The 10,881-nt window shown below is 35.4% G+C and overlaps 1 protein-coding gene across 6 annotated transcripts in view; it reads right to left on the bottom strand.

Moving 5' to 3' along the window:
• Positions 1-856: 856 nt before the first annotated feature.
• Positions 857-10,881, bottom strand: part of CCDC91 (coiled-coil domain containing 91) — a 155,093-nt gene continuing 145,068 nt past the window's right edge. For all 6 annotated transcript variants that reach the window (XM_049821940.1, XM_049821939.1, XM_049821945.1 and 3 more), the window contains one exon: positions 857-2,560. In XM_049821940.1, coding sequence (XP_049677897.1) covers positions 2,438-2,560 — 123 coding nt within the window. In that variant the 3' untranslated portion in view covers positions 857-2,437. The remainder of the gene's footprint in view (positions 2,561-10,881) is intronic.

Below are 10,881 nucleotides of genomic sequence, written 5' to 3'. Positions count from 1 at the left end.
GTAGGCCTTGAACATATTATTTTCTCTTATATGTCATTCTTCAGTCTGTATGTAGGAATAAAAAAAAAATAAAAAAAAAATTGTGATGACACCTTCTAGGAGCTAGACTGGGTTTTGCAAACTTCTCCCTGCCTTCCCTCCTCCTAAATTACCACAAAACTTTATTCTCCAATGGTTAGGCAGCAATAATGAAAAATAAAACTAAGCTTTAAAGCCTGAGATGCAATGTGGAGAAGATGGAGGTTATTGCATACTCCAAAGCTCACATACTGGATAAGTCTTTTTCTGCTGGGTAACTAAATTTCTTCTCTGAGACTTGGGAGTTTTGAATGTAATCCAAGCTCTCAATCTGATCTTGTATGTCTGTGGTCTAATTCTGCAGTTTTGCTTTCAGGGTAGAGAAGAAGCTTGAAGGACTAAAACTGTCAAAGGTAAGAAAAAAATAGCCACAGTTCTCTGTGTCAATCACAATATTCAAGAACTGAGATTAAAGAACACGTGATGTTCTAATGGGAAAGACATACCATAGTTGCCAGTGAAATCTTACTGACTCCAGTCATAAGCTTCTCCAACAAGTGCTTTTACATACTGTTGCAAGTCAGGATATAGAACTCTTTAATAAGAGAATGCTGATATACTGCTAAGGCTCCAGCTTTGACGGGGAACACTTTGAGGTCTTCAGTAAAATGGAATACTATTCCATGTACAGGCCTAGAAGTAAAAACAAGAATGTTGAAGTTCATCTAGGAAACTGCTCATACCACATTTCCACAATTAAACATAGATTTTTGAGACTGCACTAGACAACCAATTTTATTTTACACTGCCTCTACTTTCCAAAAAAACCCACGTGGACATCTGTGTCACCTTTGGTGCAGTTGACAAAGACAAGAATTTCACTGGTTTAGGAACGATAAATAAGTAGGCAACTCATTACCACAAAAGTAGTTTTTGGTCTGCCAGAAGAAATGGCAACTGATCAGTCAATCAAGAAATATCAAAAAGAAGACTGGATTTTCATCCATTTGTAGGCTGAGGTCATCATCTAGGAAAATCAGAATTATTTACTTCTTCAGGGAACGTTTACATACAGAAGACAAAACCTTTGGTTTTGATTACAAAAATGAAGCACAGGAAAAGATTTAAATAAAACCCTAAAGTCTCTGCAATACATATTTCATACTGCCAAATACATACGCAACCATTTAGTGTTTCCTTATTGCTATAAAAAAGCAATTTATGAAAAGTGACTGCTGATGCAAAAACCCCAGCCAAACAAAAAAAACCCAAAACACCACTGAATAACAAGAACGACACTAAAAAATGCCCACAGGTCCCCCATTGAATAATAAGCTCACCACGAGAGATATCATTCTCAGTTTATTTACTTTCCTAAGTGTGAGCATTTATTTTCCCTTATTTCATTCAGAACTCTCTTATAACTAAGGCCCCAAATCTACCATCAGTAGAGTGTAGGCACAGAAATTCCCCTCCATGCTGTCGTTAGCAAGACTAGAAAGACCTATGACTTGATCCAAAGTCCAAGAATGTCAGTGGGGAGTTTTCCATTTCCTTCACTGGGTTTAGAAAGGGCATCTGAGGTCAGCAAATTGCACTCCTTATTCTGTCAGAAATTCCACTGAAGCAGTGCAGTATCAGCCTCCACATAATTACATACATCTTCTTCCTGAAACTGAGGTCAGTCACATTAATCGTACTTGCATGAGAAAACGACTTCTGGAATCAAACTAGCTTTGTAAAACAGAAATAAAATACATACTATACATCAGTTATGGCAATATTTTGCACTACTCTAAGAAGATGCACTGTTTAGTTTTTAAACTCTTCTATTACCAGAGCTGGGGTTGTTTATAAACGACTAAAGAAATGCCTGTCAACACTCTTACGTTTCAGTACCAATTCTTCCGTTACACATCAAAAGTAGTAGGAAGCAAGAAGCTCCTCAGGCTCACCTGAGGCAATGCACTTGGGCATGTACTTTGGAAGTAGAGATGGGTTTGTATCTATATTCAATTAAATGTTTTTCTCCATCTTTTAAAATATCAAAAATACTGATCAAGTACATCAATGCATGATGCCAAATTTAAACCAGACATAACAGGGAAACATTTTCATCATTCCTACAGTTATCTAGAACTTCAATCATGGGCTACTAGAAAATATAATGAAAGAAAAATCATAAATAAAATCAATTTTTTCCAGGGATTTTTTTCCCCTCCCATATTTGCAATCTGATAATAGGAGTAAAATAAATAAATAAATAAAAGAACATCATCCACAAATACTTCTATCAAGCATAGTTTCAGATCAACCTTGAATCAATGATACAATCCCAAAAGATTAGAATGTATTTGTCATTTGCTGGATTGAGACTTGCAGCTTCACAAACCACACTGTATCAGCATTACTGAGAATGTCAGTCTCCGTTTTCCTCTGTTGTGGTTGGCTCTTCCTTTAATAAAACGCCTAACTGTTTCTGTGCACATGAGAGGAAAAGTTCCAAACTATGCAGATTTCTCTGACGGACAACTTGATCAAGCTGTTGAAATAATAATAAAAAAAAAAAAAAAAAGAAAAAGATAGATCAGCTTTAAGAAAACCTGGAAATAAATGCCAGGGTTTGTCAGCCAAAATTCAACCATATTTAATGACAAAAATTCAACAACCAAACACGACAACAACAAAAGAACCTAAGTAACTTCTATGTGTGCAATTTAGTAACAACTTTTTAATAGAGTATTCGAGTTTCTTCATAATAAAATATATTAAAAGTAACTTTCCAACAGCTGTCAAATTCTACCCCAAAAATTTGAAAGAGATAAACAGCCTAGCTGCCACACTAGATAAATCCCCACAGCATCTTTTAAAATTGCAGCTGTTGCTTTTATAAAAGATACTGCTTCTGCTTTAAAAGGAACACTACCTCCAACTGCATATTCAGAAATTCAAAGTCTACGGTTAATTTAAATGGTAGCACTTTTAAATAGTTCCCAGAGGAAAAGTGGTAATATTTTCTGCTTACTTTGTTTATTCCAACATTTTATTGGAGTCCCCTACTGCCAAATGATGTGATCTATATCCTTACTTGCAGTAAATACAACGGCCCTTTCTTCGCCACCAAAAGAGATAAGAACACAATAAAAAGACCTGGTAGGTTGTGTCATATAAATGACATAAAAATATGGTTTACCAAAAGGTATTTGATTTTTCTTAACATCATAACATTAATAAATAAAATGCACTGCAGAATTCCTTTCATTTGAATTTTAAAGTTCAAATGTCAAACAAATAATATTACAACTGAAAGATGTCTTCAACTTAACTATCCTTTCAACAGCCACAAATTCAACTAAATACATATATAACAATGACACAGGGCGAGACTGAAAGGTACAAGGCAAATAGGACATAAAAGTTATGACACTCAAGAGAAAGGAAGTAAGGGAATTTGGAAGAAGTCCAGCTCCGCACTTCTGTCCAACTGTTGTGCCCAAGACCATAAGCGACGTCTCGAACTCTGTAACACCAGCAAAATGCTAATGTCAGGCCACATGGCCCTAGCAGACCAGAGCAACTAGTCTAGCAGACTGGTGCAAATCACCTGCAAATGGCCATATTTTTTCAAACAAATGTATTGTGCCTCATCTATTTAGCACTCACAGCTTTAATTATCACTTTCAACAAAAACTCCCATCCTATGGTATCTCTCTGCACATATATGCTTATCATTCAGCAGTCCAGTTAGTTGTTCTTACAGTCACCTGAAAGGACATTTTGTTTTATAACAGATACACTTTTTTAAAAATAGGAATACAGAACGCAAGGCAAAGGTAGTGATACCTTCCCACTTCACTTTGAAAATGCACTCAGTGTACAGCTGCAGTGCCGTGATTGAATACACAAAGGGAAACGTTTTTATGACCCTGTGCTTTGCTGCTCTTTAAGTTCCTCTAACATGCAAAACCAGGCTCTGGTAGTTTGAATATTTTGGCATTTTGTTTCAACAGAGATGAATGCGTCAAATCTAGTCACAAGCAGAACATGCACATATTTTTTAGAAGCCACACAATCATAAAACTCTCCTTCAATAATACGTCTGTTTGTACTACTACTGCAAATTTCCAGCTGTTGTGCAAATTTTTGCATGTCTTACCAAAAGCGGACATTAGTGCTCCATACATAGCCTGATGTGAACCTAGCCCACTGATTTACAACAGATTTTAAAGCAGATCTAGTTCAAATAAATTTCAGAAAAGTCTGCTCTTGATATATTTAAGTAACAGCTGCTACTGACAAGAAAATGAAAGACTTGGAAACAGTAAACTAAGCTCTAGAGAAGCTGTATCTAGAAAAGACAGCCTGGAACAAATGAACAACATAAACACACCGTTGTGATGGTGCATTTCTTCTGATTTGAAAGCTATCTTGCCTCCTTCCTCTTCTCTGGTCCAATATATAAAGAACAATTTGCATGGGGAAGCTTGCAGATGGGTTTGTGCATGTGATCCATATTTCTCTGGGGAATGGGCAGATATAGTGCAAGTCACATAATATCATCTGTTACGTCTTAAGAACAAACATGAGAAACCTCTTTCTCTAAACGTATTATGTCATCAAATTCTGTTGCTTCTGGTAGATATATCAGTTGGAGGAGCTTAGCATGAAACTGATTTTCAGTGGTTTCCTTTTATTGTATATTATATCATCTAGATAGTTCTTTATTCAGCTTTGACTAAACTCTCCATTTTCTTTTCTTGCAGCCTTTCCTTGCACATTCTGCTTTAAAGAGATCAAAGTAGCTCACCAGATGTGGGTTCCGATATGCTGCTGTTAACTTTCTTTACCAAGGCAGCAATCTCAAATTGTATACGGTTAAATTTATTTCCCACATACTAATGTAAATGTTTAATGTGTGTAGTGATTGGCTGCAATATGAAAAAACCATAATTTCTTCAGGCTTGAGAAAGATTTTTAAAGTCTCAAACAAATTAAGTACACATTTGAGGAGTCTTTGTTGAACTCAAGTGGTTAGTTAGTAGTCTCCCTTTGTGCATAAGAAAAGTTTATTGCTTGTTAAAAGTTTATGTAAATTCAATAACATAAAAATTCAGAATTCAGTTGCCCCTTGTCTGCTCAGTTTATGTATAAGCTTTGCCTTGAGCAGTACATTTTAAGATTCTTCCATGCTACAGTAAATGACAAAACACTTTGGAAAGACTTGGAATCTTCACGTAACACAAAACAAGCAGCAGCAAAACGATGCTGGCTTTGAAAACAGTACATTTGAATGTATTCAGAAGGAGAACATTCCCATTAATGGAGAAATTGACTGGGAAATAGAAACAAATCCCATGAAGCTTTATTATATATCGTTTAATGAAGTGTTAGCAATGGACACATTTTTTTTGAACAGTGCCTTAACATTGCTGTGCTTCTGCTTGCATAATATACCACGAGACGTGAAAATATGTAAGCAAGGCTTTTTAAATCTTGTTTTTCTAAACAGCCTTCCCTCTGTATTTTTAGGTCCTGTTCACTTTATGGAATGATCTCATTATTTAAACAAACATAAATGGACATCTGGCAAATTCAAACTGAATGTGACTCATATGCAAATGTAATCAGTATGAATAACATATTAGGGATGGAGCATTCACAAACAACCCAACCCAACTGTTCTCATTCTATAGATACTGAAAAATACACCGTGTTGGTCCAGATCTCCCACGAGAGGACAATTTTCTACATCACACCACCACTGTTATTACTAATCAATGTTTCTCTTCCATCACATGAAATCTATCCACTCAAAGTTCCCAATTCTGTACATTGTGTTATTGTGTTCTATTGGTGCAGTTTTAATTAGCTTGAAGTTTTAATGTTCCTGAACGTAATTGTTTTACATTACTCAATAGTATCTTTTTAACTCTATACAGCCTTTTTTTTTTTTTTTTTTTTAATGAACCCGAGGCTGCCTATCTAAGTGCTTGTATGGAACCTACTGAGGAACTGGCGATATAAGATATGGAAAAGCAGCTCCTGAACTCCATAGGGTCTATGCCACTCCTGAAATTCCCACAGTAATTGAGACACATTCATTTTCCAAAAATGAGCTGATTCTTGCAGGACCTTCTAACACATTCACTGCTGGTTTTTTCCCTTCTGTTTAAACCTTCAGTCTACTTTTAAGGTCTAAGTGTGATTCCACCATTCTTTTGGCCAAAGATGAGTGGATGAGACTCCCTGTGGGATCCTGCCTCAGACATACCCCCAGACCACCCAGAATGACGTGCCTTTCAGCCACGCAAGGCATACCCTGAAGGGAGACATAGGCCTCAGCAGGACTCCTATCATTGGACGCAAGAATTTGACTTGGGAAATTAAAAGGAAGGCTCACACATAAGTGTCCAGAATACTGCCACCAGATGACTGCATTCATCCTGGGCTGCTCTATTTTACTTTAAGTCAATCCATCTTCCTCTGTATCATTTCATAAACCCATAGCCCAAATCAAAGTTAGTAATTATTCTTAGCTCTGCATTTTCTTAGCTTTTATCACACAGCTCAAATTTTCTGTAAAATGGCATGAAAGTCTACATGGCCGATGCCTAAAGTAGAAAATAGTTTCTTACACAAATAACTGAGCATGTACATCCTCCATATTTTCTCCTTGTAGTATCTACCTGCAAATAGATATATTTTTTATGGCATATATGCTTAGCTTCTTCTACTAAATATTCTCCAAACCATCAAATATTTCAAATTGCTAGAAAAGAAACGCAGTCAGAACTCTATAACTAACTACTATATGTCAGAATTATATTATCCATTACTAGTAACTAATAAAATATCTTATGGAAAATATAACTTCAGGTTTAGCACTGAAGAATTAAGGATGAAATTCTGATCTCACCATAGTAAAGCTATGTTGCATTATTAATCTCACTGTGGCCTGAAGTTCACCCAGATAAGTGAAGAAAGCAAAATTAATGTTACATATGGCTCTTCAATTTTCCCTTTTGTATAAACAGTAAGATCTTTAAAAGTATAATTTCCAAAACTATTTCTCAGATAATACTGTTTTCCAATACCTAATATACTTGTAGCTGTAGAAAATGGTAGCTCCATTTACGCAAATATGTATTGAACAATTTACCTGTACCTCAAATGAGAATCTGATTATTAATGTATTCAAATGCAATTCAGCTCACTATTCTGGCTCTCTAATACTGACATGAGTAAAAGTTGCAATCTTCTTTTTATCACGAGAGTCAACAAATACAATGACCAGGGATTAAAAAAGAGCAAAGTTGATCACACATATGTACACTGTAAAATAAATAAAAAATATTCAAGCCATTATAATTTAATGAAGCAGAGCATTTTTCCTTAAAGAGCGTAAAATCAGAAATCAGCTTTTGAGTCCTGCTGATTTCTTATGAAACTCGTGCAAAGTACATCAAGAAAACATTCTAGCACAGTGATAAATATGTTCACATTCATCCATAAAGGGGGAGGTCAGTGGGGGAAGACTTCAAATCCTGAAAAGTATCCTTGTCACTCAAAGAAAATCATGTTCATGCAAAGACAGGAAATTTCAAATGCAAAATGAATGTTTTGGGGAATGGAAAACACACAAGATTGATGTGTAAGAGAATGTGTTCCGAAGATTGAGTTTGGCAGGTCTAGATTAGTGAGGCTGATATAAAGGCTTTCCATTTATTTAGTGTTTACAAGTAGCTGCTTGTTAGCTGTTGAATAGGATTCATTGCCAAGGTCATTCTTTGAAGTTGAATATTGATTAGCCACAAGTAATTATTTATAGACATCATGGCATCATTACATTAATTTTCAAAGGACTAGCAGTATGAGCAATCCTACATCTTTCCTGTGCCCTTTCTAAGTAATGTTCAGAAAAAAGGGACATTTTAACATTGTAGGTAAAAGTAACTTGAGATTTTGTAATATTTGTCAAAGTTTATCTTCTTTTATTTAGTCTTCATTTCTCTATTTTCATTATTGATAAATATACCAAAGCTTTGTCTATTCGCTGTTTGCACAGTAACTATAAACTAATTGCTATTGCTTATTTTTCCATATGGTTTTCTATTATATGAATTTGCTAACTAACCTTTTTTGAAAAAACAGTAAATATAAATGAAAGCATTATGATAAACTTACTTCAGATTATGATTTTTTTTATAATTTCATTATATGTCCTCATCTAAGCAGAAAACTAATATAAGTCTAAATTAACAATAAAGTGAACTTACATCCTTCCATGAAAAGACTCTGGAATAATTTCTCATTTTATTCTCTAGTTCTAACTTAGCATTGTTTGATCAACACTTTGGTGGATGTGTCTATGGAGAACAGAATACTAGTCAACAGCATTGATGATGAAAGACTGCTTTTCTAAATATTTACCTATTTAATAATGAAGGACTAGAAGAAAAAAATTCAAGTCCCTTTGAAATTAGCGGAATCAAGAATATACTTTACTTAAATATAAGGAAGAACTTATTATAACTCTTGACTTGTTCATGCATATAAGTAATTTACTAAAAAATCCTGTCAGTGGCAGTCTTTCCTCTGTGCAGGACTCATTCCACATAGCCAATATGATGTTAAAAATATACTGGGATGCTCACGGAGCAGTTAATCCGGATGTAATGCAACTGCTTGCTTAGAGTCAACCATTGATGTCACAACTGAATGCACATTTAGTTATTTCTGTTTGGCCTAATTATATGTACATCTCTAATAATAGGTAGTATTTTCTTTAAATCTTTTTAGCATCAGTCTGCACTATAAAATACAGTTACGGTCTTTCTGAACAATGGTCTGAACGTCAATGCTAAGTGGATTAAGGAACGCATTTTAAATCCGTAGCCACTTTCTAAACATTTTTAGAAAAAAAATTATTTCTGAAAAATTATGGGTTTTCTTGTATGATTAAAACCTTAGCTTTTGCAGGCTCCTCCTGCCCCCATTCATGGTGTGCAATAATGCATTGAAATGGACTATTGCAATTTAGTGTTAGGATTCTTCATATGTACTGTACTGGATATTGGCTAACGAACCCAGTGCTCCACAGAACATCACAGTGTAATTATAGACTCATAAACGTCTTCTCATATTTTGATCGGCAGATGTCCTTCTTTGAGGAAAAGTCAAAGATGAGGGATTTGTTTGGTACAATTTTTATGATGTATAGGTTTTGTTGGGCTTTTTTCCCCCACAACTACTCCACAGTATTGAATGAGCCTGACATGATTCTGAAAAATTCCGTAGTTGCAGAGGTTCAGCTATGTGATTATATCTTCTAGTAAAACTATGGGCTCAGAACTCTTTCCCAGTGCACTAACATGAACTTCTCCCCACAGATTCAACAGAAGGCTTTAAAAAATTCTCTAGCACATTAAACAGACCATATAAAAAAATTATTACCTTGAGGAACCTGCAAATCTGAGAGTTGGATGAGGAAACAATGAACTACTTCCTCTCATTTCTGTAATGGATGAGAAAGAAAACAGATCCATATGGTACACATGTGTAGCAGAGCTTATTTTAGAGTTAATCCCAGAACAGGACATTTTTGTCTGTCCACCTGTGAATTTCTACTATTGATAACACTTACTAAGTATATAAAAACAAGGTTCTTCATGGCTGTAATTTATACAGTATCTGCTACACATTAGAAAGCCATCAGCATTCAAGACTGAACCTCTAGGAAAGAGTGATGTTTAATAAATTATATTACCATGTGAAAATGTTTCTTTCTGCTTAAATAAATAATGCTGCAACTTCTAAACCTTAAGGATTTTATGCTCTGAACTTGATCAGTGAAACCATTAAAATAATACCATATGTTGGACACATCTTTAAAACAGATTTGCCTAGTTTGCTGAAGGTGGTGGGAAAACACCCTGTCAAACCTCTCAGAATCTCCACTGTCTCCCAGCTGGACACAGGAATGTAAGAAAATACTAAACTTTCCTTCCTATAAATAAGGGAAGGAAATTTGCTTTCAAACAAGGAAACCAGATTGACTGCATAAAGGAACTAAAACCAGTTGCAGCACCTGTTCAGACTACTGTAGAAGGTGAAAAATGGGCATCATCTAAGCCCACAAAAATAATAATGGAAATATTTACGTGTAGAAACACATAAGCAACCTCTGGGGTGACCTACCTACTTAACAGATTAGGAACAGAGGATTCCTCAACCAAGTTATTTACAGAGTTATCATAATTGCTACTATAATTGCTGATAGGTCTAGCAATCAGATTCAACATACTTAAGACAAACATACAGAAATATATGCAAACAGTACTTACGCATCTGAATATCTTACGCAATGAAATGCACTTGCATAATCGTACAAATTGAGGCCCTCAAGCTGCAAACTTTTGGATGCAGGCAAAACTTTTGACCACTGTAGGGCCTCTCCCACTATTCAAGTCTCCCATGTATATTATGTGGACAGAAATCTCATTAATTGTTAAAGGTTTCCAGAACAACAGCTTTTGCAAAAATTTGTTGAACTTGTAGAAAACAAGTGTCTTCCTCATGGCTTAATATCAGATGCATGGGAAATGCTGATTAAATACAAGAAGGAAGTCAGATTTTGTTAATACTGATCTTTCCCTTCCTCCACTCTGTTGAGGAGTGACATGCCACTGTGCGTCTATCGATATGCACAGCCTTTGACTGTTCTTTCCAAGGTCACAGGATTTTATAATGCTGACATGAAAGCTACAGGGAATTGTGAAGTTGTTAAAATTCACTTCTATTTACAGGCATTCAAACAGAGCGCACTCTGCCATTTCTGGTTCCCTCTTATGAGGAAACCTCTAC

The sequence above is a fragment of the Accipiter gentilis genome, chromosome 18, assembly GCF_929443795.1.
Source record: "Accipiter gentilis chromosome 18, bAccGen1.1, whole genome shotgun sequence".
Taxonomy (NCBI): domain Eukaryota; kingdom Metazoa; phylum Chordata; class Aves; order Accipitriformes; family Accipitridae; genus Astur; species Astur gentilis.
The sequence above is the reverse complement of the archived record's forward strand: the minus strand, read 5'-3'. Positions and strand labels throughout refer to the sequence as shown.